This window comes from Eriocheir sinensis, chromosome 27 (genome assembly GCF_024679095.1).
Source record: "Eriocheir sinensis breed Jianghai 21 chromosome 27, ASM2467909v1, whole genome shotgun sequence".
Classification (NCBI taxonomy): domain Eukaryota; kingdom Metazoa; phylum Arthropoda; class Malacostraca; order Decapoda; family Varunidae; genus Eriocheir; species Eriocheir sinensis.
The window spans coordinates 10,973,105-10,998,686 of record NC_066535.1 but is presented as its reverse complement, the minus strand read 5'-3'; the positions used below and the strand labels follow the sequence as shown (position 1 = coordinate 10,998,686).

Below are 25,582 nucleotides of genomic sequence, written 5' to 3'. Positions count from 1 at the left end.
CGATTCTCCCTCCCTTGAAGAGGCAGTGTGTCATTGTGCTCCAGTACGTTTCATTGTTTACAAGTGCAGTGAATGGTTGTGTGGTGATGCAGACGAGAGAATTCGACCTCACTCACGCCTCCCCGCCACGTCAAGCTTGGTGGGGAGTGCGTGCGTGTGTGCCTGCGTGCGGTAACTCGTCTGGCACGGACTACCTGTTCTGTGTTTTGTGTGACGTAAAGTAGAAGTGTCTAGTGTGTTCGCGTCTGAACGGTACCCTAATTATTTTGTCACCGGTTTGTTGACAGTGTAACTAACGGGCCTCACCCGTGGCAGGGATCACGTGCGCGGCCTCCTCGCCCCGCCCTCACTGACGCTCGCACGTGCTCGGTTCTGTCCGTCCCTCAGTCCGTTTGTTTGTTTGTCATTTGAGGGAATTTATATGTTTTTGTGCTCCTATTCCATTCAATCCAGGAAAATCGTGTCGCACTTCAATAATCTGAAGTCTTTCCGTTACTTTCCGATTCATTCCACTAAAATAAAATAAGAAAGTAATTCATCATGCTAAGCATACAAAGTCTTCTTCAAAGTGTTGTATTCTGGTTACAGGTTTTGCTTTTCTTTCCTAAAACAGAAACGCATAAAGTGTCTTCCTTCCCGCGGCGAGGATGACGAGGACCGCAAGCCGTGCCCCATGTCGCCCCCGAACGTGGCCTGGGCGCTGTGGCTCAAGCTGCGAGCCATACTTTCCCAGGTGGCCGTGGAGCCGGTGATGCTGCTGGACGGCCTCGCCTACTCCATCATGATTGTGTACGTGGAAAACCTCCAGATGGACAAGATCTGCTTGGTGAACCTCAACCTGACACAGGAGGTGTGCAGCAACCTCTCCAACCACCCAGATGAAAACATTGCCATGCAGCAGTACTTTAGCGTGTTTGGCATGTACAACGGCATAATAATGGCCTTCCTGCCGTTGTTTTTTATATTATTTATGGGCGCCTGGAGCGACAAGTATGGCAGAAAGGTGCCCCTCTACATAGCCACCCTTGGCCACTTCTGCTGGGCCGCCGGCTACCTCGTTAACTCGTGGGTCAGTCACTGGCCCGTCGAGTACATCTTGGTGGCGGCCCTTATGGACTCCCTCGGCGGCGGCACCGTGTCCTTCCTCACCGCTGCCAACGCGTACATCAGTGACGTCACCTCAGAGGAGTCTCGAACCACAAGAGTCGGACTCGCCAATAGTATATGGTTCCTAGGCGGCCCCATTGGTACGTTGCTTGGTACCTACATATACATGTACGGCGGCTACCAAATCCTGTTTGGCACTGCGGTGGTCCTGCACTGCATCTCCCTCACCTACCTGTTCTTCCTGCCGGAGAGTCACGGACCCTTCGCTAAGCACAAGTCAAAGAAGAGCCAAGATCAGAGTGATGAGGCGCAACAAATTCGTTTGTCCTTCAAGAAGCCCAGCGAGATTGCAGAAGATTCAAGCAAAATATCGATCTGGAGAATGTTCTTGGACTTCTTCAACTACGAGAGAATTGTAGACTCATTCCGTTGCACCTTCAAGCCCAGAGGTGGATTCGTGAGGGTCTTCATCCTGCTCCTCATTCTGTGCAATCTTCTTCGTAAGCTGGGAAGAGGTAAGCTACATTTTTTTTTCTTTTTCTTTTTCTTTTTCTTTTTTTGTAAATGCTATATTTAGTAAGGTTTGGGTGTGAAACCGGTTGTGGCCTTGCCAAGAGGTTTCTATGCGAGAAGTGTTGCTACCCAAGTTGTTAAAGCAAAAACTTAGGGCAGAGCAGGGCAGGAAGGGCGGGGCAGAGCAGTATAAGGCAGAAGGCAAAAGAGCCTGCGGCGGGGTGGAAACGGGTGGTGGTGGGTGGGTGTCCTCGGCAGACTCTGGTTTGATTGCCATCCTGAACAACACGTTGTGGCTAGACTGGATACTTTAACTCATCAAAAAGGCATTAAACAAACCCACTGACAAGTTAACAAATAATCACGTTGTGTTAAGACGAGGATGTGGACGGAAATCCTCGTCCAAGCAGATTATGCATATACGATCCACCAGGCTGTGAGGGATATGTTTATATAAAAGTGCTGCTTCATATTACTTGCACTCTTTACTGGCCTGGAAGAGGGGCAGATGGAAGGGGGTGAGGAGGGAAAAAGAGAGTAGGAGGAAGGAGGAAGATACGGGAAGAGGAGGAGGAGGAGGGGGAAGAAGAGGAAGGTGTGGGCGTCCGGTCTTTGTCGGCGGTGCTCACGCCCAAGGTTATTCACAAGGAAAACCATGTCCCGCCACCCACAGAAGCCTTAACGTAGGCGACTCTGAGTCGGTAGCAGCATCAGTGTAGGTGGGCGAGTGTGCGCTGTGCTGGTCTCCCTGAATGCCTCGTCCTCGCCGTGGTTCAAGGCGGTCAGGAATAAAGAAAACGGCAGCCACATGCTTAACCTAAACTGCCTTCATTTTTATGCACCACAAAAAAAAAATAGAGATCAATACTTCTTTAATCAAATTATTAACTTTAGAAGCATTTTAAGTAAAAAAAAAATTAAGAAAATAATTAAACGTTATGTATAAGCGTTGCATACAGCCAATATAATTATAGATAAATGAGCCAAGTGTGGGTGCAGTATAATTCGTTCAGGTGTTTTTTTCAAAAAAAATAATTCTAAGCGACTCTTCCCACAGGCGCCTACATGTACCTGTTCACCCGCAAGGTCTTGGACTGGAGGGAGACTGACTACGGCCTCTGGGTCACCTACAAGAACCTCATCGCTGCCCTCGGTGAGATTTGTTGTTTGTCTGCTTCATGATATTTTGGGCATTTAAACAGTCATGCCTGCAAATTGCATGATTATTATTCTGTTAAGTACAAACATTTATGTTGTTTTGCCACCGCCATCCTCTTCTCACTTCTCCTTTCCTGGCCCATTTAAAGACCTTTTCCAACTTAAGGTTTTCAGATTTGTCATAAGATGCACTTAGTTTTGACGTTCCATATTAATGTGAAAGTTATTGATGAAGAACGAACAACGCGTTCAAGGAAAACGTCAGATACATAATTTTATAAGAGTTGTTGTTTTCCTTGTTTATATCGTTGCGACAAGTCATCATATTTAGCAAAATTAATTGTAATTGGATTTCACAGTATTCTGATATGGTTCATGGTTAATCACTCCCCCACGAATAATTGTGTGCCTTATCCCTCACCTTGAAATAGGTATTATTTTAAGTCACGATAAGGAATTAGACATTCAGAAATGAGTTATCCACTAAAGTACGAAGTGAAACACTTTACTGAGTGGAGACGGCGACACAAAAGTAAGCGATGAAAAAAAACAAGAATGAGATAGAAGAGATTACAGTAGAGAATACAATACAAGGAACGTTGTGTGGAAGGCTTAGGGAGGCTTAGGGACATAATCAACCATCAAATTAGAGCTTACGAGGGGAGAGGTAGGTGGGGTGAGCGCCGAGGGTAGGGGTGGTGGTTATGGTGGTGGCAGTACAAGACGAGCCGGCTTTGAACACATGTTTTTGCGAGGTTACGGAAGCTGAGGCACCAGGCGCCCGGCACCCTCCCCAGCCCAGCTCTGGCCAGCCCTCCCGCGCCTCCCCTAGCCCAGCCAGTCCCCGCCACGTCATAAGGTTGTCGCAAACTGACTCGAACTCGTAATCTCAGAATCACATATCCGTGGAGTACTTTAACTCTCAATGGCCAGCCGCTAGGTGTGCACACAGCCCGCGGTGAAGGAGACAACTGTTCCCGTCGTTTTTTTTCTGTTCGTGTTTATTTTTTCTTTACAGAACGAGAACGTGAAAATGTAACATGATAGTTTTCTTACTGCTGATTGCAATATATTCTTGTCAGTGTCTGGTCACGACTTCACACTAAACCGAGTGGCTTGTCTTGGGTCTCACTTTTGGCGAGTCATCCATTCTTGGCCTGTTCACTCCTCACTCGGTTGACTTGGAAGGGCATTGACTTTTTCGATTTTTCCTTTCATCGCCTTGTTCCATGCTGCATAATGTCCTTTTGGCTACATTGATACCTTGTTGAATAATTAAGCTTCATATGCTTAGAGTTCGAAGAAATTATGCTTTTAACATCAACCGATGGATCACTCCTGCACTTACTGCGATGTGAGCCTCGCCATGCCCGTCTCTGACCCCCATACCGAGACTGTCAGCGCCCCGTCCTCGACTCCTCGCCCCGGCCGCTACCCCGCAGTCGACATCCCTGACCCGGATGTTCGTGGTGCCCAACAGACACATAGAAAACCCCTGTTTCCCGGGTAATTCTATTTTGTGGGCAGTTTTTCTGAACACTGTCACCTAAAATATCAGACAAAAACGGTATTACGTGATGTCGTCCACCTGAATCCTTAAAAGTATCTTCGTTTTTTTTTTTGTTTTTTTTTTTCTTAATTAATCGATTCACTAGTTTTGCGTGGGGCGCATGAGAAGTGATCTTGTCTAGTCCATCTCTCCTTATTTGAGTATCAGTAAGGAAACTAGCCGTAAATGTATCCGTGGGTATAATTTTCATTGGACGAGTCTCTCGAGCAGCCCCAAGGTGGGGACCGCAGCACCTGCCACCTGTGTACCCGGCTGGCTGGCAGGAGCGGCCTCGTGTTGCCATGGCTGGACTGCTTCGCCGGTTGGCCTTTCTCCTGAACTTTGCCCGGTGGAAGGTTCATCGTGAAAGTCTTTCACTGGACACAGTCTTTCACTGGACGCTCCAGAACGCATTGCAGCTTCGTTGCACGCAGCAGCCTTCTAGAAGATTCGCCGATGAGTTTGCGGGCTGTGGGAGATTTTGCTGCCCCTCCCTTACCGTGCAAGAGTATTCGTGCAACTTTTTGCCAGCAGCAGGTAGTGGGCGAGGCTCTCCTCAACCAACCTGACCGATAGTGAAGGGAAATTTCCATGATGCGTTCCCTCCACGGAAAGGTTGATGCCCTGAAGAACAGTCTGTAGTAGGGACGTTCCCCGGCTGCTCGAAGGGAGGTTATTCACCTTTACCTTTCCTTGCAGCGAACTCAGGATGACATTTTTGCGGCCGAATCTTTTTCTTTCTTTCTTTGCCTCTTATCTGAGCCCCGCTGCCTATACAGAAAATCTAAAAGTCAACTTTCTGTGAAACATTCGTTAGTGTGTGTGTGTGTGTGTGTGTGTGTGTGTGTGTGTGTGTGTGTGTGTGTGTGTGTGTGTGTGTGTGTGTGTGTGTGTGTGTGTGTGTGTGTGTGTGTGTGTGTGTGTGTGTGTGTGTGTGTGTGTGTGTGTGTGTGTGTGTGTGTGTGTGTGTGTGTGTGTGTGTGTGTGTGTGTGTGTTCTCATTTTCGTCAACATTTACTGGTTATGTGTTGCACTGCACGAAGTTCTTAAGGTAAAAATGGGACTTTTTAAGCTCTTCTTTTCCAAGACCTTGCTCATAGTACCGGTTATTCCTGTGCAGGGAAAAGGGAAAGGGTGCTGCTCCCTCACCCGTTTCTGACCAAGGTCTTTACCCTAACCACTCCCTTCTCCCTTCCCGCAGGCTCCCTTGCTGCTGTCCCACTCCTCTCCCAAGTTCTCAAGGTCTCCGACAATTACCTTGCTCTGTTGGGCGCCTTCTCCTCCGTCGCTGACTACACCTTGTACGGCCTCGTCTCAGAGAGCTCAGAGTTCCTCGTGTGGATAGGTAAGAGGGTTACTACTGGTGATGTGACCGGTGATATGTTTAGCCCTTTTCAGTAATTATATTAACCATTCAAGATTAAGCTGATTGTAATTGTGATTCATAAGATTTTATTTTATTTTAATGCTTGTATTTCTCCCCCTCACCAGCCCCCGCCGCAGCACTCCTCGTCAATTCCTGCGTCATTGCCATTCGCTCTATCCTCTCCAAATTTGTAACCGGCGACGAGTTGGGTAAGTTTTTCATCGTGCAGACCCGAAGTATTGCCTGTGTGCCTCAACTACATATCCCTCTACAATAGGCTCGTTCCTGCTAAAAAAAAAAAAAAATCGCTCCACTCGGTGCTTCTCTAACCGCGCCTGCTTTCACTAACTGTTCCCGTGGCTGCCTGCTTGCTCTGGTTGCCGCGTGGCTGTCTGCTTACCTCAACCCTCTTGGCAAGGATACTTCTTCCACGGCTGACGGCTTTTTTCATGGCTTACGGTTTGCTGCTTTGACTTATGCGTTGCTCCGGCTGTTCTATATTTTCCCACGTGGTTTTATGGTTTGTTTTCTGCTGTTTTGGCTCTGAGCGGTGGACTCTAAGCAGGCGGTGCTTTGCTTCCTGTCTTTGGCTTCTTTGTTCGCACACTTTGATGCACTGTTTTGCATGCGCTGTTCCTTGCTATTGTTATGAGCATTTATTTTCCTTTAGTACTCTCTTGCTGTGCAAAAGCTTCATTTTATGACAACTTTGCTTGTAAAGCTTGCGATATTTTTTTTTTCGCATGGGGTGTGTCTAACTTTGCCTGACAATCTCGTTGGCATTTGATCGTCGATTTACTCACTCCTCGTCTTGCTGCTTTTTTTCCCCATCATTCTATGCCTGGTGGGTGCTGATGGTTAGGTTTAGTCATGGTCAAGTTGGTTGAATGATGATATTATCTGTTAGTGTTTTTGTTGCTGTTGTTAGCGGTGCTAATTGTATGGTGTGTCGGGGCAGGCAAAGTGTCGGCCGTCATGGGGGCTCTGGACGGTGTGATGCCGATGATTAGTTTCTCGCTCTACACCGCCATCTACCACGCCACCGTCAAGGAATACCCGGGCACTCAGTTCTTCTTCGGTGCCGCCGGCAACCTTCTCATGACCCTCATATTCATGTAAGTGCTCGCAAAATAGTCTTCTTAATTGTCGATTTATGACACCAATTTTAAATTATCCTTTTGTCCATACACACTTTTGTTGAAAGTTAAATCACTTGCACTTTTATGTCAGAATTCCCGTACCACTGACTGTAGTTTCAATTATGACTCTTGAAACATCAAGCGACAACTCTGTACTATTTGTAACCTTTGCTATGACACACCCGTGAACGCCTCCTTTCTTCTTCTCTGGCAGCTTCATCATCGTGTTCAACACCTCGCGCAGCTACAACATCGAAGACCTCACTTCCGTGGAAGGCTGCGACACGGTCAAGCCCACCTCACTAAGATTCTTCAGCGAGCGTCTCAATAACCATCTTCGTCCAGGCGTGAACTCCTTCGAGGATAACGACGGCGCTGACGCACAGCGAACCACCATCGTCCTTTCCGGCGTCAACTTCCACCTGGGAACTCCCATCAACAGGAAGAAAAAACTCACTCCCACCAGGAGTCAGACGTTGTCTGTTCTCAGCACTGTCTCAGAAATGTCAGCAACAGAGAGAGCTCGTATCCAAGAAGAAATTACAAATCCTCGAAAGTATGTTGACATGAAAGCGGCCTCTGTGAGTAAGGAATCCGCAGGCATTGACAACGCCGCCTACGTAAGCTCAGAAGATGACGCTAGCGGCACAGCCACGGTAGCAGAGGTGACTCAAAGTTCGGAAAAAGCTGCGGCAAGAGTTGAATGAAAATATTTTAGTAGAAAAGATCAAAGTTGTTTAGGGCGTAATTTCCTTGTTGCTTCGATACAAATTCTAGTGACTATGCCAGCCCGGACCCCAGGCCGGCCAGGGTCCGCGGAGAATACTGTGATAATTCCTCTCCTGAAGCAGTACGTTGTAGCACTGCTCCCGTATGCCAGTACCCGCCCTTCATACTCATGATGGAGAATGCGAAATGGTTTCATGCTGTCATCGGTGCGGGAGAGGGAGGTTGACAGCTCGAATGATTAACAAGGGTATCGTGTTAAGCTTAATGACGTTGTGTCGTTCCTAGCTACTTAAGGATGTAAAAGAAAACGTTTTTTATTGTACATAACTGTAGAAGAAAACAGACACCAAAACTAACTGGCCCAGCAAGTCTGAGTCAGTGATTATTTGTACAAGCATATTGCTGTGGCCGCGGACTGTGCGGTGCTTCCCTGCGCCTCCCGTAGCGCGCTGGAGGGCCAAGACAGGAGCTGACGGACATGAGCCGTAAACCCTTATTGTCCTGCATTAGATATAATGCACATGAATATTACTTTTAATGTTAGACATTATTTAAAATGTGTACTTAAGATTTTTTAGAATAAGGTCAGACATTATTTTGACGATCGTTTTTACAGTAACATAAATAATTCCAATATCGCAGTAGTAATTGAGTTAGGTGGTACAAAATTCGTCAAATAATGAGAGGAAGCATTGTCAGGTGACGAGCTCCTGGAGCGTGACGCTGAGCCTCCTCGGGTTGCCCGGACCAACCCCTGCAGGAGTCTGGCCTTACCTAGCGTTAGCATGATGGTGTGTGTGTGTGTGTGTGTGTGTGTGTGTGTGTGTGTGTGTGTGTGTGTGTGTGTGTGCATTTGTATTTGTACGTATTGGTATTCATAACATTCCCTTTTCATTCATTTCACATTCTTAGAACGTTTGTATCGCATTTAGAAAAGATATCTATATGAATGAGGAAAGCTGTAACAAAACCGTGGGAACACAACGTGAGTTTCTGTTTTTGTATATGAGTTGCTTGTCTTCGCCAGTGAGCGGTGAATGTTTGTTAGTCAGAGGCAAAGTAGTGGTCGTTGACTTCCTTGGGGACGCTTGAGCAGGGCCGTTCAGAGGCCTCGCTCACGCGTCGCTGTTTTCTTATCTTCCATTAACAAAAAAAATCTGTCCCACTAGACCTACACTTTTTAGGCATTAATGATGTTTCCTTGGTGGCTGAGCACGCCGGCCGCCGCGGTGGTGCTGTGCCTGGCGCCTATGACTGAACCAAACCACCACGCCAAAGTCTAGTCATAGACCTGACCCTTCATCACCTCAGTGTGTCTCGTCACGGGGAGCCGCAGTGCAGCCTCCCGCGGGAGAACGGGTTGCAGCCCCTCCGTCAGAGTGATGTGTATCTTGTAGGTGTAAACTATGTATTATACTTTAACTTAGCTGCTTTTGTTGTCGCGTCGTTTAGCTGTGTACTGAAGGTGCATAATAAAAAAAAAAACCAGTTGACGGTGTTGTCTGTCTCTTTCATTGATGGTCACAAGGAAGGGTTCGATCTGGTTATGTGTACAAACAATATCTTAACAGAGACGAATCGAGGAAGTGTTAAACAGGATGCAGAGAGGAAATGAAACCAAGCCGCTTCTGAAGGTGTGGGAGAAAGTGTGCAGAAGGGAGTGGGTCGTGTGTTTGTGTTTGTGTGTGTGTGTGTGTGTGTGTGTGTGTGTGTGTGTGTGTGTGTGTGTGTGTGTGTGTATACATGCGGAAGAAATATGGGCGTGGGGATTGGGGAGAGGGAGGAAAGTGGACGACTTCAAGCCTGCGAATAGATCACCTTATACGGCAAGGCGTGGCTGTTTGTCCATATTCCTCTCACGCACCCACCCCGGTTTTCAGCAGGTCACAGAGTACGTATACAAAAGCGTCAGCGTCAAAAAAATATATTTAGATAAATCTCTCGGGCACAGGACACATGCTGATGTACCTACAGCCGCCCCCCCCACTCCCCCATCGGCGGCAGCACACAAGGCCGCTTGATAAATCTGAGGACGGGCAGTGATTCATCCGCGTCGAGTGTGTTGCTTTGTTGGATGCATTGCGGGGACACACACACACACACACACACACACACACACACACACACACACACACACACACACACACACACACACACACATACACACACACACACACATGGTTAAGTCTAATAATAACTATATCGTCCAAGCGACTTGTTTGTAAACGTCTTAATACCATAATTGGTTGAAACGCCTAGTCCAGTATATATTTGAATCAATAAATTTATTAATACATTAATTCGTTTATTAATGCCGATGGCCCTCAAGACAATCTACCAGTGGCATGGGTTGCAAAAAGAATATATATATCCACCCTGAAGGCAGAGCTGTATCAGGAAACAGTCTTTGGGAGGCCGCCTACCCCCCTATCCCCCACGTCCCGAAGGTGATGCAAGGCAGGCCACACACGATTAAGGTTCTTGCTTTCTGGGAGAATGATGCCACAACACCTCCGCTTCATTTTGCTCCGACAACTTGTCTGCCACCTTCTCCTCTCGCTATCCTCTACAGCCACCAGTTGTTAGCCAGCCAGCCGATAAGCGTCTTTCTTTGCTTTCCATCAGTCAGGTATGTCGTCCTGCACGGCCATCCGTCTTTATTTTTCAACCGCTCAGTTAACCACGAGGTCACTGGCCAAGCAACGGACCTTTCCCGTGCAGCCAGTTATCCTCCCTTACGAGAGAAAAAACTCACTCACATAACGACAACAACAACTCGCTGTTATATGCGCTGTTTCCTGGCACGCTAGAGGAAGCTCTCCCTCCTCTCCTGCTCTCTCCTCTCCTGTCTTATATCCTCTACTCTCCTTTTCGGTTTCCTCTCCACTTTCCTTATCTCTCCTCTCCCATCTTCCTCTTAACTATATTTTACACCCTATCACATCTCTCTCCTCCTATCCTTATCTTTATCTTTATCTCCTTTCTTTCGTTTGCTTTTGTTGCACTGACTTTAAAAAATAGTTGTCGGAATGGGTAGTTTGTGGTAACTTCAATGCGGCCAAAGTAGTAATCTTTGCCTTTGTTTTAGGTGGTTTCAATGCGAGCCAATGTAGTAGTCTTTGCCCTATTCTTGTATACATTTGAACGATAACTCACCACCACAATTAAGAGTATGGCACAAAGGGACAGAACACATTTGTGGAAGGAGGCTACACAGAACGTGGGCTAATCAGGAGAAATGGATTAAACAAGAGAGTGTTGAGGGCAGGAAGGGAATTTGCTGTCTTGGTGAAAACAGTAAGTTCCTAAGAAAAAAAATAATAGGCTTACAGGCAAATAAGCAAATACACACACACACACACACACACACACACACACACACACACACACACACACACACACACACACACACACACACACAAGAGGCACATGCAATTGCGCACAAAAACAAACCTCAAGAGCAAGCCCACCTTTGTATGCACGTCTGTTTGCGAGTCCCCTCCCCCCCAAGGTAAACGATGCAGGGGATGTACGCAACATAATGGCCCGTGTATCCTCCTTTAATATACTGATGCACTTCCCTTACACCTTCCATGTTCAACGGCCCACATGGAGTCAGTCACACTCACACACACACACACACACACACACACACACACACACACACACACACACACACACACACACACACACACACACACACACACTCACTCCTCTGAAATATTTTTATAGGAGCAGCGAGTAGCGGGCTTTTTTTCATTAGTTTCCCTTCTTTTTTTTTTTTCTTTTTTTCCATTAGCTGTTTCCTCAGCTGAAAAAATCTGCGAATCTTTGCCAGAAGTTATTAGTAGTCAAGAATTTATCGTCGTCTTATTACTCATTTACCATCTAGTTAAAAGAAACAGATGGCTGGATACAAAATGTGAAATGAAAATTTGATATTGAAGAAGATTTTTTTTTTTTCGTAGTGTGTTTTGGGTGGAGTGCGTAATAAACATATGAAATAGTTTATTTGATTGAAGCAGTCATTAGTCTGAAAGTTTACACATTACATCGGAAACAACTTATATACGCAAAACAAGACACAAAAATGTGTGTGCTTTTGTTTGTATGTGCATGCGCGCAAACGTGTGTGTGTGTGTGTGTGTGTGTGTGTGTGTGTGTGTGTGTGTGTGTGTGTGTGTGTGTGTGTGTGTACTAAGAGGAGAAAGCTGAGGGCACTATATATGAGGGATTTTCCCCTTGTAAATCCCAAAACTTTCTACAGACGGACTTAAGAAAAAACAATATTTTCACAACCTATACCACCACCACCACCACCTGACCCTCACCACCTCCTGCACTCCCATCACTCGATCAACACTATCACCACCACCTCCACCACTCCCAGCACCACTTCCACCAGCACCTGCCGCCCCCGACCCACAATCACTTCCACATGCTAGGCCGCACCGCAACTTCCCCAAAGGCCCCATCATCGTTCCCCACTCCCTGCCGACACCCCCACCATTGCGTCCGTCCTCGTTTTGCTCAGCCTCGCTCTCCATAGACTTCCTAGCTCACTGCACGTGGTCCCACAACCCCCCACACCTCCTTCACTTGCCCCCCTCACCTCACGCCAGCCTGACCTCATCCGCATTGCCCCCCATATCCCCCGCCCCGGCCCCCTTATCGCTACAGGCCGCGTCATGGCAAGGCTGCACTGTCGTAAAACATATCAAATTATCGTCCGGCTTTTGTTTTTGCACACCCGGGAGTTGAGCAGCGGCAGGTGTGGAATATGGATCAACCTGAGTCATGCGTCATTATCTTACACCTGCATCCCCCACTAATTGTCGCTTTCCACGCCCAGATTTAACAATGAACGTGTGCTGTGATGCAAGACAAGATTTATTATATATCCCTTTCATATGTTGGCCATTAATCATCTTGCGGTAATTAAAAAGTTTTCCCAGAACGCAGCGAGTTGCTAGAAATGAATGTAATTTCCGTGTACGTTGAGCCACGCCCATAGATAGACCTTCATGCGCACTGCAATAACTAGAAAGGTAGACTGAACACCTCCAAATTAACACCATCACATCCTGCCAGGGTCGCGGAGGAAACCCTAATTGATGCAGATATTATTTTTCCCGGTACGGACCCAGGATGCGAGAGATGTTCATAACACCAACAACCTTGAGAGAGCGAAATCGTTGACACTGAGCAGCCTTGTGCAGTGTGACAAGGTAAATATAAGATCAACAAGTAAATAAATCAAGTACGACAAGAGGTTCATCAGCACCCAGCACGCGAGGTGGGAACGGAGCGGCAGGAAGGAGATCGACAAATAAGGGAAGAGTGAAATGACTCCTGCTTCTGTGTACATAAAAGAGACCAGCACGCGTACCACATTCCTGCTGCTCAGAGTGGAGGAGAATAAGGAGAAGGGGAAAGGGGAAGTGGAGTCAGTCTAAGAGAGGAAGAAATGGAGGAAGAAGTGGAAATGTGAATGGAAGATGTTTATGAAGTGGAGGAGAGGGAGAAGAATGATGAGTAAGTAGAGAAGGGAAGCAAAGAGGGAGAGAAAGGAGGTAAATAGAGGGAATCAAAGAGGCAGAAGTGGAAGTGTAAAGGGAAGATAATAATTAAGTAGAGAAGAGGGAGAAGAACGATGAGTAAGAAGAGAAGGGAAGCAGAGAGAGAGAGAGAGAAGAGGATTAAGAACAAGGGAGTAAACGGAAGAGAGGAAAAACAAACACAGCCGAGAATTTTTACCCTTGAACCACCACCGCAAAAAAAGAAAAAAAGTGGAGGAGAGGGAGAAGAGAAAGGGAAAAGTAACCGAGGGAGAAAATTTACTTAGCCTGCTCGTTTCGTGAACAAATAGAAAAGAGAAATAGGGAGAGAGAAAAATAAATAAAAATGAGGAGGAATATATTTTCTCAACTTAGTTATGCAGCGAAAAAAAAAAGTACAAAATCAAACAAACCAACTCTAGGAAAATATGGAAAACCACGTTAAAAATGTAATAACCTCTGTCACTAAGGATCCAGTTTTTACTATCCTAATTAAGTCTTACTCGAATGTGCTCTTGTGAAGGTCAGATATCACAAGAACTTAGGGAAGAAAAACGTGTATGAGAATGTAGAGCTTCTTAACAGGTTGACAAAGAGAGAGGGAGAGAAAAAAAAAAGATAGAGGAGAAAGGAGGGAACAGGAAGGTAATGAAGCTATAAGGTGTCGTAGTTAATTTACAGGTTGGCAAAGGGGGAGGCAGAGCAAGAGAGAGAGATAGGAAGGGGAGAGGAAAAGTGCAGAGGGAGGAGAGAGAAGGGGAGAGAAGGAGGAGGAGGAGGGCCTTGGGCTAGGGCAGCGCGGGAGAGTAGAGTACCTACCTCGCTGCAGACCGAGAGCGAGGCCACTCAGCTGCCTGACAACTTTCAACGAGATGACCGCCGATACTGGAATGGTTGGGAAGAAAGTAAGTTCCCGCGACACGAGACCGCCGAAAACAGAGACGCCCCCGTAAATAGAGACGCATGGAGCAGACAGACAGACAGACAGACAGACAGATATACAAGAGCCAGACAGAAAGAAACAAGCAAATAAAACCAGATCAGGACACCTCTCCTCCCGAAATTGACCTCTCTTTCGGCCACCTCTTTTGATTCTTTTTTTAGGAGCAGCGAGTAGCGGGCTTTTTTATTATTGTTTCCTTTTTTTGTGTGCCCTTGAGCTGTCTCCTTTGTTGTAAAAAAAAAAATGATAAGATTTATAAGTAAGCAAGACATTTCTGAAAACCATTCCGATAAGTAGCACCATTAACCCCCATGCCAGAATGTATCGTAAAGCATCTGCTGTTTTCCACGTTAGAATCGACCCTTCAAACCGTCCTAATTTCTCTTTCTTTAAGCCATAATGCTCACTCTTCCTACCCATTCACTCTCCCTCGTAAGTTCTCTCTTTCCCATATAGAAGTACGACGCCCCTTAATCCATCGTGTCCACCCTTCAAACCCACTCACTCTCTCTCTCTCTTCCTCTCTAAGTGCCCTGTTTTCCATACTAAGATTACTACACCTTTTAATTAGTGTGTCCACCCTTCATACCCAATCACTCCTCCTAAGTCCTCTATCTTTCATATTAGATTACTACGCCCTCTACCTATCATGTCCACCCTTCAAACCCATTCACCCTCTCTCTAACTCCCCTGGTTTCCATATTAAGATTACTACACCATTTAACTATCGTGTCCACCCTTCATACCCACTCACTCCTCCTCCCAAGTCCTATGTTTTCCATATAAGATTCCAACACCCTTTGAACCATCGTGTCCCCCGCTCAAACCCACTCACCCTCTCTCTAACTCCCCTGTTTTCCATACTAAGATTACTACACTATTTAACTATCTTGTCCACCTTTCATACCCACTCACTCCTCCTCCTAAGTCCTCTGTTTCCCATACAAGATTGCAACACCCTTTAAACCATCGTGTCCAGCCTTCGTACCCACTCACACACACACCTCGTAAGTCCTCTGTTTTCCATATTGATATCACTACACCCTTTAAACCACCGTCTCCAACCTTCATACCCACTCACACACGCCCCTCTCCCTCTCCCTCTCATAACCCCCCTTCTATCAGTTCGCCGAAAGGTCAGCCAACGCGACTAATGCGCCATAAATCTAAAAGGAAACGACAGCGAGCAAAGACACAATGGGACTTTCTTTTCTCTCATCTGTGACCCAGTACGACATTTTAGCTATTTGTAAGATCATTAATTCAAAGGACATCATAAGTTGTGAAAGGCCTTGATAACTTATAAGGCCTATTCGATAATTTAACGCGGAAACGATGAGCTAAGAATAAGGGAAACCAGAAGTAATTACGTCTCAGCTGCCTTCGCCTGACATTGAAGGGATTTTTTAAGTAAATTCTTCTTCTTTTTCTTTCAAGTAAACAGAAGGCTAAAGAGAATTAATTTCAACCAAAAGTGATGAAATATTTGCTCCGGCATGTGTCTGTGTGTGTGTGTGTGTGCGTGTGTGTGTGTGTGTGTGTGTAAGATCACTCGATTAACGGGAATCAGACAGGTAACGAGTCTTTGTATTTATGTATCAGGAAGGAAAGACGTGCGGGGAATGTTGTTGGGTCTTGCTGGTCGCCTACCTCTTCTCTTCTTGCTCACCGCCCAGCCCATCCCCTCTCTCCCTCTCGCCTTCCGTCTCTCTCCAAACTGCCTTCCACCGCTTCTTCGTCCTTCTCTCCCGTTCCTCCCTCCCTCTTTTCCGCGTCTTCTTCTCGCCTCTGACGTCTCCTTGCCTTCCTTCTTTGCATCATTTCCCTCTCAAAGTTTCTTTCTCTCACTCCTTCTATACTGCATTATCTTTCTGCTGCTTTTCATTGCTTCCCTTCCTCCCTCTCCTCCTCTTGTTCTACTTTTTTCCTTCTCTTCTATTTCCCTTTCGTTTCATATCTGCTGATCCATTCCTTACTTTTTTTTACTGGTTGCCTCATTTTATATAACCTGTATCTCTTATGTACTACTTTGTCATTGATTTTCTCTTCTATTTTCTTTACTTTTGTCTTTTTCTTAGTTCCCTCTCTTCCTTTGTGTTTCGCTTTGCTCCCACTTTCTCCTCTTTCTCCTGTCTTCATCGGCAAATCTTCCTCTTTTCACTTCGTTTTTTTTTCTTTCCTCTTCTCCTCATCTTCACATATCTGCTCGTCTTTCTCTAATTGTTCTCCTTCTCCTCTCCACTCTTCTCTTCAGTTCATCTTTTTTTCCGCCTGTGGTCTCCCCTTCCCTCCCCTCCTCTCCCTCATCTCAACACCCCCATCGGCCCCGTTCCATCCCGATGCTCCCCGAAGAGGCAAGATCCAGTTCAGTGTTCTTTATTGTTTTTGTCGTCTTCGTCGTCGTTGTTTATGCTCTAGTTGTTGTTGTTGTTGTTTGGAGGGGAGGAGAAAATTCATGAACCTACTGATGCCCTTCACCCCAATCTCCCCCCTACCTCTCCCCTCACTCCTCTCCCTTCCTGGGCCCCTCCCATCCCTTTAATTTATGACGAATTAATTTATTGATGTTTACCAGTTAATGCCTACCTCTCCCTTTCTCCCTCTCTCTCTCTCTCTTCTCCGTCCTTCGTCCCTCCTCCCCCACTTTCCTCCCTCTCGCCCTTCCTCCCCACACTTATTTTGTATCTTCACGAACTTATTTATTGCAGTTTATCTTCCTCTCATTACCTTCCTCTTCTGTCTCCCATTATCTCCATCCTTTCATCCTTCAATGCCTCCCTCTCCTCTTCTCATTCTCATACGGTCTTGGTAATTACCTACGTGTGAATTTATGTGTATTTATTTGTTTTTGTCTCTTTCCCTTCTATACTCAATCCGCATTCCTCTTCGCTACCTACCTGGGCTAAATTATCATGGTACGTCGCTATTAATTACGTATGGACTAGTTGATGAGTGTATATTATTGTTTTCTCCCTTCTTCCCTCCAAGACCTTATCCGCATTCCTCTTAGTTACCTACCTGGGCTAAATTATCATGGTACGTCGCTATTAATTACGTATGGACTAGTTGATGAGTGTATATTATTGTTTTCTCCCTCCTTCCCTCCAAGACCTTATCCGTATTCCTCTTAGTTACCTACCTGGGCTAAATTATCATGGTACGTCGTTATTAGTTACGTATGGACTAGTTGATGAGTGTATATTATTGTTTTTTCCCTTCTTCCCTCCAAGACCTTATCCGCATTCCTCTTAGCTACCTACCTGGGCTAAATTATCATGGTACGTCGCTGTTAATTACGTATGGACTAGTTGATGAGTGTATATTATTGTTTTTCCCTCCTTCCCTCCAAGACCTTATCCGCATTCCTCTTAGTTACCTGCCTGGGCTAAATTATTATGGTTCGTTGTTGCTCACCTCATTCAATCACCTTTTCGTGGCCATATCGAAAAAAATTAATTATGTACTGTAGACCCATTAATTATTATGGCATATTTACATACTATTGCGGATGATTTGTGCGCTGCTTAATCCTGCAAGACATTCATTCCCGCGAGTCCTCTGATCCTTTCAAAGTGTTTACGTCTTTTGGGCATAATCTGACGTGAAAAGCAATACACACTTTTCTCATAATATCGGGTTTTTTTTTCTAAATTGGTGAAGTATGATGTAAAAGATCCGCATTTATTGATATCTCAGAACAGAATATTTGAGGGACAGTGAAATGTTGGAGGCTTTATGTCAGAGGAAAGTAAGAAGTGAGGAGAGGACCAGAAGGGAAAGGAAGCCGTGGAAAATATATCTTAATTGAAAGAGGGAGGGGAAAGAAAGGATTTTTAAAGACACTGTCGCTTTTCAAATCAGCTATTTCTAAAGGTTAAAGAGGGGATCAATCGGGTTTGAATGAGTGCTTCTTCAGGCTCATGGTACAGAAGAAGGGTCAAACTACCACCAGGGCCATAAAACTACTCCTGGAAATGCCCACAACTCCTACGAAAGCCTTGTCAAATATGTTCTTCTAGGTTCATGGTACAGAAGAAGGGTCAAACTACCACCAGGCCCATAAAACTACTCCTGGAAATGCATAAGGGCCGTATTACTCAACATTCCATCGACCAAGTTCACCTATTTGACAAGGCATTCGTGCGAGTTCTGGGCATTTCCAGGAGTAGTTTTATGAGCCTGGTGGTAGTTTGACCCTTCTTCTGTACCATGAGCCTGAAGAAGCACTCATTCGAACCCGATTGATCCCCTCTTTAACCTTTAGAAATAGCTGATTTGAAAAGCGAGAGTGCCTTATAATACCGACCTTAGTGTTATGAGAACGTTTTAAAGATACACAACACGAGGGAGCCAAAATGGAGAAGGAAAGGTCATGTAGGAGAGGTGGGGTCAGAGTACAAGGAGGGAGTGAGGGGAGGCTGGAGGGGCAGGTGAGGAGGGGAGAGAGGTAAGAGGGAGGTAAGGGAAGGGAAAGTGAGGGGCCTCCACGACCACACACACGTACACACACACATACACATACAGTCCTTCTGCTGCGGTATTTTCCCCGGCTTCCCCGAGACTCACTTTCCACCCACATCCATCTGTTTGTTTTTCTCTTTGCTGTCCGTGTGGCACCAATTACTTTTCAGCCTCTCCCGCCAGCAGTTTTCTCTTTCATACTTAACTGACCTTGCACACGCTCACTTATCGCCTTATCTCCCTCATTCGTTTCGCAAGGCGTTAGGTTATATTTTTTTCCTCCTCTAACGGTGCGATGCAAATTATATCCAACAAAAAGTATCTTATCTTAGTCTTTTTTGCCTCTACTTTGAGCTTACTGACGCAGGTTCGTACCGGAGAGGCAAGGCTTGTTGGGCGTTTGCTTGTTTTCCTGCCCTGTATCGAGAAAATAAACTTTCGGCATTTGCATTTAAAAACAGATTTCTTTCTTAAACATTTTCCGCCCTTAAACATTTTCGCCCTCGCGCTGCCCGCAGGGTTGTGGCTTTTCCTGACTGTCCTCCTCGTCTGTTTGACCTCAGGTACCTCCAGCTGGCCTTACTAGATAAAAGGTGAAAATTCGAAAGTACACCTGAAGGGTAACGGATGTAGTTTGAACTGGGGCACTTGATTGGACTTCCCACAGGGCCTGTCAGTTTCTCAGCGTTCTTTGTGGCTTCTCTCGCCGTGTCTACATGATGGCTTGTTTTGTCTGTGCAGCCGCCTCGTGTAAACCTTGTCTTGATGTAGTTTTGATATCGAGGAACAAGACGTCTGAATGTAACTTACGAGGTCCTCGCAGCCTTGACCCACGCTCTGGCGAGCTTCAAGAAGGAGGTTTTGGCACGGTTCCCAAGGCCTTCCACCTCATAGCAACTCTAGGACGGGAAAATTCTAGAGCAGAAAAGGTCAAGGAAATAAAAAGCTGATTTAGGTAAAAGTACGGGCGATTGGTTGAGATGATAATGGTGTTGATAAGGAGGGTGTGTATGGCCTGCGAGACTCAAGACTTAATAAGGTGACGCTTTACCATGAAAACAGAGCGAGAATGTAGGTCTTTGCATCCGTTCAAGGGCAGTCTGGCAAAGGTTTATAAAATTATCTCGATGGAAAATACCCAAGAACATTTGAGTCCAATAAGTCTTGTTTGTTTGCAAGTTACTGATTACTCGTCACAATGTACTTTTGACTTATTATCTCCCTCCCTCGCTTGTGTCGGTATTCTTATATAATCGTAAGAAACATTAAGGTTTAAAGGGTCCGGCAGTCAATGCTTCATTCTCCAACCATAAGCCGACTGAAGAAAACGAATGAAAGGTTTCTATTTTTAAAGTTTTTCATTGTCCTATTTTTTTTCTTTCAAGTGCATTAAATGTAGCAATACTTTCTGCTCGTATTAGTTTCAAGTAAACATTCACAGCTAATCAGAGTTACACAGATACCTCATGTCAACATTTTCTTCCTCAGTTTCTGGCACAACTACGGAGCTGCAGCGACCCGTGGGCCGCGGACACAGCGAGCCGCGGCAGGACGGGGCGAGTGGTAACCATCAGGAGAAAAGGTAAGAAGGGTGTGGCAGGTACGCAGCAGTCCTCGTCCGGCTAATTAGCCTAACGTGCTGCAGGTATGATTGTAATGACAGGTGTGAAGGAGACACTAACGGACGAGGACAGACTAATGAGGACCACAGCAACACATATTAGGAATTTATATTCACATAACTTGATTGTCCGAGATGATGGTATTCGACGTTTTGACATAAAATCCTGTTTAGAAAGTTGAACGACTTAGAGCGAAACACTGCAACGCTGGATATCGATTTTATTAGCAAGAGACGTGGAGGTATTTAGGAACAGGTTAGGTTAATCATCGGGAAATAGGAGACGAGGGGAGGAGAAAGGTTTGTGGAGGGGTGGGAAATTAATGGCTTCTGTGCGAAACTTAACAGTCTCCTCGCCTCACTCCACACTGCATGAATGCTTAGAGCACATGGTTACTTAAAACTTTGACAAATTTTTTACGTCCTCAATCGCAGCAGTGGCAAAATTATAGTGATAAAGCGACCAACAGGGATCATTTTCGAAAGGTCATCAGGAATTATGCAATTACAACACCTATCAGTACTTCAGTGACAAAAACAGCCATCGATACCACAATCATCATATAGTCTCACACACACACACACACACACACACCTCACCCCCTCCCACACACACACACACATACCCCTCCCCCCCACACACACCCCTCCCTCCACACACACACACACATATTTCCCAAGGATGTCACGAGGACGGGAGTAATATTTGTTTTTCCCTTCATCATTCCATTGCAACTTCGCAATACAAACAAAAAAATATCGATGCTGGGGAAGCGATACAGGATCAGATGAATGACAAGGACGATGGAAATTAAGCGAAGAGAGAGAAGTGAAAGGACCTGTTAGCATTTAGAAAGACCTTGAGAAATGAATAGGAGGAAAGTAGGTGAAACAGGGATTAGGTGAAGGGGAAAAGGAATTAAGAATGAACCTCAGGAGAAGAGAAAGCGTGAAGGGGGCTTAGGCGATGGAGTGAGGCAAGGAGTTAATTGAGTGGGGAGAGGAGAGGCGAGGGAAAGGGCTTGAAGGGGGCGCAGCAGAAAGTCGTGTGACCTTATCCGGTGCTGGAGGTGGAATGTGTAACTGAACGAGGCTATGGTACACACGCTGGGGTTGTGGTCATTGTTGTTGTTGTTGTTGTTGTTCTTAATGATGACAAGAGGAGGATTATATTACTTATGTAGCTCCTATATTTGTTGCTAGTGTTGTTTTGGTTCTTTTTTTTTCAATCTCATCAGTCATTTACTCAGTTTTTCTTTACTGTTTTGTTTGCTTGTTTGTTTATTTGTTTGTTTCATTGCGGCCACGAGAACTGAATTACGTAATATCAGCGGAAAACAAAACATCACGATAGGGAAGTGTTTGTGTGTGTATGTGTGTGTGTGTGTGTGTGTGTGTGCAGCTTAGTAACAGAAAAACATGGGGCTGGCCAGTAAGTCTAATCAAATAACGGACGGACCTAACCTTTGCTGCTCATATCGCTTCCTTGATTACTCGTTCGCGTTGACCATGTGGTGTATGCTTGACTTAAAGGTTAACGATAGCAGGCCGCTGTAACTGTTGTCGGGCGTCTCCTGTATCGAAAGGCCGCCTGGAGCCTCGCCTGGGGCGCGGCGAGTGTGGGGCCCCGCAGGACAAGTGACCGGCGCCGTATGGGGTTCAAATATCCAAGGCCTCCGCTACCTCCACAAGAAACTCATTTTTTCGCTCTAAATATAAACGCCGTTAAGAAATCCGGTATAACGTTACATGAGAAAATGAGACGCTTGTTTAATGCAGAACGGTATATCCTTATTTTCTCATCAACGTTGTATTTTATTCATTATTTTTACAGTTTCCGAGACAACGGTACACATCCCCTTCAGCCTGGCAACCTGAGCGCAGCAAGAGTTCACCCGCAGCACAGAAATAGATCAGTCCTTGCCTGCCGGAGCTGTGTCGAAACTCCCGCTGGAAAGAGAAAAAAAAGCTCACTGAATTTCACAGCCACACTACGTAGCAGCATCGAAAAAATGAGGAAATATTAGGGATATCCTTAAATATAGTTAAGGTTGAAATGCTGCATGGCTTTTTTCAGACGTAGTCACACAAGTGTCTGAAAAAAGAATAAACTTAAAAAAGCTTTCTGATAAATAGAATATACATGGGAGCAGCGCACGAATGGTGATACCACAAGCGTTTAGGAAAAAAAAAATCCTTCAGAAAAATAAAAGTCCAGCTAATCATATGTTAGCAAAATGACCAGCTGGGTTGCAACAGGCCGCCCATGGAAAAAAAATCTGAAAAGGTAGATGAACTTTTGAAATAATCTGTAATTAGATAGGAGGGAAATTGTTGGACCTACATTTTCACACAAAAAAAAAAATGGAATGGAGGAAGAGCCAGAGCAGGGCGTTGTTGCAATGCATCGTATGAACAACTGAAGCAAGTCAGGTTTTAATTCGCGATTCCCGCATTTGTATTTTCCTCCTCTGCCCTTTTGTCAATCGCTCATCACTATTGAAGTAAGGCGCGATTATGAAAGTAAAATCAAACGAGATAGGAAGGTTTGAGTACGAAACGACAAAGTATAAATATGCCTTCTGCGCGTCTTTTCTTTGGGGGTCATTAAAAATAATATAAAAAAGTAAAGTAAATAAAGTAATGAATATATGAATAAAATAAAATAAATGAAATTAAAATAAATGAATTAATTAATCAAAATAAGTAAATGAATAAATAAGTAATAATGTATAAAAAGAAATAGCTCGGTATGTATATTTTTACTCAGCCGCTTAGCATCTGATTAACACAAGATAAATGTCAACACGTTTCCAGGACACTGAACTCTCAAAGGCAGCAGAACCGCCACGTGCGTGTTTGCATCAGAAACATCCAGTCGAGTTTCCTTGAACCTTAATCGCATAAAAGTGACGCCTCGCCTCGGAAGGTTGCAAAGAGCTGAGCCAGAGAGGAGAGTCATGGTACCTCGCTGCTCTCTCTCCCTCCCTCCCGCGTTCACTATACGAAAAAAAAAGTAAATGTTTCGAATGTTTCCAAGCCAACCGTAACCTACGCACGCTTCTTGTTTCTTCAGGTGGGATGAAATGCGATGCCCCGCCCCGAACACTCATTCTCACCACACACACACACACACACACACACACACACACACACACACACACACACACACCTCGACACAGATTTTATTTACCTGCCGCGGCGCGTGACTTCTCGCAGGTGTGTCGTATCACCTGACTTTGGAATTAAACACTTCGCTTTATTTATTTTTTTTCACTCTCTATTAAAGCATCGAGATTTCTCCAGTGCATGCCGTTGATTGTAGCTGTTGACAAAAAACAGTGAAGGTCTTGAACATGAGCCTGAATATTATACTGTGTGGGTGGGAGTGGAGTGGAGGCGTGCGGGAGGAGAGGCGTGTGTGTGTGTGTGTGTGTGTGTGTGTGTGTGTGTGTGTGTGTGTGTGTGTGTGTTGATTCTCTCTCTCTCTCTCTCTCTCTCTCTCTCTCTCTCTCTCTCTCTCTCTCTCTCTCTCTCTCTCTCTCTCTCTCTCTCTCTCTCTCTCTCTCTCTCTCTCTCTCTCTCTCTCTCTCTCTCTCTCTCTCTCTCTCTCTCTCTCACACACACACACACACACACACACACACACACACACACACAGATGCAACACGACTCTCAGATAACAAACTACACCTTTAATCACCCGCGACAGTAACAGGCACGAGAAAGGCGTCTTGTCGGCCGGGAAGAAATAATCCAACGTGGTTCCGAGAAGCCTTTGCGAAATCGGGTCTTGTTATCTAGACGCAAGGTGCTCCTGACCGTCTGCGTTGTTGTTGTTCTTTTATTGGTGAAAGGAAGCCAAGAGGAGAAAGGAGACGGAGGGAGAAAGGGAAAGAGAGTGAAAGGGGAGAGAGAGAGAGAGAGAGAGAGAGAGAGAGAGAGAGAGAGAGAGAGAGAGAGAGAGAGAGAGAGAGAGAGATAGGAGGGGTTGGGGGAAATGATAAAAAATAATTGAGTAAGGAAGGAAGGAAGGATGGAAGGATGGTAGGAAGGAAAATGGAAAGATAAATGAAAGGAAAGATAAAAGAGGAGAGAGTGAAAGTAAGAAAGGAGAAAAAGATGGAATGCAGGAAACTCTTGGTCTGGAGTGACGTAAGGCGAGAATATACCTTTGTGAAGTCAGAGGTCATGAGCTCATAGGAAATCTGTTGTTCAAAAGATTAAGAAAACAAAGATCAGACGTAAGAAAAGAAGACAGGGAGGAAAAAAATAGCCTGAAGTAAAATGGAGAATGCAAACAGGCGAGAACAACAATTTATTCTTATATAGTCAAAAACAAGGAAAAAAACGCATGAAAAGAAGAATATATAGGGAGGCAAAAACATATAAGACCAGAAGACCATTTTAACTGAGGGAAATTTTAGTGAGGCAATTATATGTCAGAAAATAAAACAAAAATCGAAGTGATTCAGATAAGGCGAACTCATAACGAGAAATGCTCTATAATATAACGTTAAAAATTCCACTTCGAAATGACGGAGATGAACACCGAGGCCACGCGTATGCCCCAACCCAAAATATATATATACACAATGAGAAACGTCTTCATCGGAGTCTCTAGGAGCAGACGATGTAACTGCGCGCAATATGGCGAGACGCAATTTTTTCTACTTGTGGCTGTGAGCGCTGCATCTATCCTTGTCTCTCCGGCTGTTAGGCAGAATGCATAACTGACTCGTCTTTCCTACTTAACAAATGCATGCCATCTGCTCGTGGCGTTTCGGGTGTTTTAATTTTCTTACCCTACCTTCTGTAATGAGAGTGATGTGTTGAGGACTGGAAAAAGAGTGAGTGAAGGAAGGATGAGACCGAGGAGAATAAAAGCAAGGAAGAAAATAAGGACAGCTGAGGTAGAGAAAAAGGGGGCGGCAAAACGGAGAAGGAAACAAGGGCCGTGGGAAACAAAAACTGAAAAAAAGGTGAAAACGAAATCGAGTGAGTAGAAGACATCTTAAAATGCCATCACTTTTTAACGAGCTTTTTTATACCTAAAGTATATTAAGTGTTGTTTATACCTCAAGCTTCATTTAATTATTTATATGTTGGCATTGCTCCATAAAGTTATTCTGTAAATGATTCTAGCAAATTATTAAACAAATAAGACTGAGTGTTTTATGCATGGATGAGGAAGGATATGAATTGTGGGTGGGGTGTAAATGTGTGTGTGTGTGTGTGTGTGTGTGTGTGTGTGTGTGTGTGTGTGTGTGTGTGTGAAGGTGTAGGGAGGTGTGTGTGCTTATTCAAATACAATGATGATGAATGATACTAATAATTAACTTAAAATATTATATCAACCAGTCTTTCTATTACTATATTAATCAACGAAGTGGAAAACCGGTTTGCTTATAAGTGCAAATGTATGTAATGTTAAAAAC

At 45.0% G+C, this 25,582-nt stretch overlaps 1 protein-coding gene across 3 annotated transcripts in view; it reads left to right on the top strand.

Moving 5' to 3' along the window:
* Positions 1-9,075, top strand: part of LOC127004130 (proton-coupled folate transporter-like) — a 35,238-nt gene extending 26,163 nt beyond the window's left edge. For 2 of the 3 annotated variants that reach the window (XM_050871524.1, XM_050871523.1), the window contains exons 2-7: positions 614-1,622; positions 2,678-2,773; positions 5,529-5,672; positions 5,819-5,902; positions 6,652-6,808; positions 7,047-9,074. In XM_050871524.1, coding sequence (XP_050727481.1) covers positions 614-1,622; positions 2,678-2,773; positions 5,529-5,672; positions 5,819-5,902; positions 6,652-6,808; positions 7,047-7,539 — 1,983 coding nt within the window. In that variant the 3' untranslated portion in view covers positions 7,540-9,074. Of the gene's footprint in view, positions 1-613; positions 1,623-2,677; positions 2,774-5,528; positions 5,673-5,818; positions 5,903-6,651; positions 6,809-7,046 lie in introns of all 3 variants that reach the window. The other variant, XM_050871526.1, reaches the window with a different exon arrangement.
* The last annotated feature ends 16,507 nt before the right edge of the window (positions 9,076-25,582 follow it).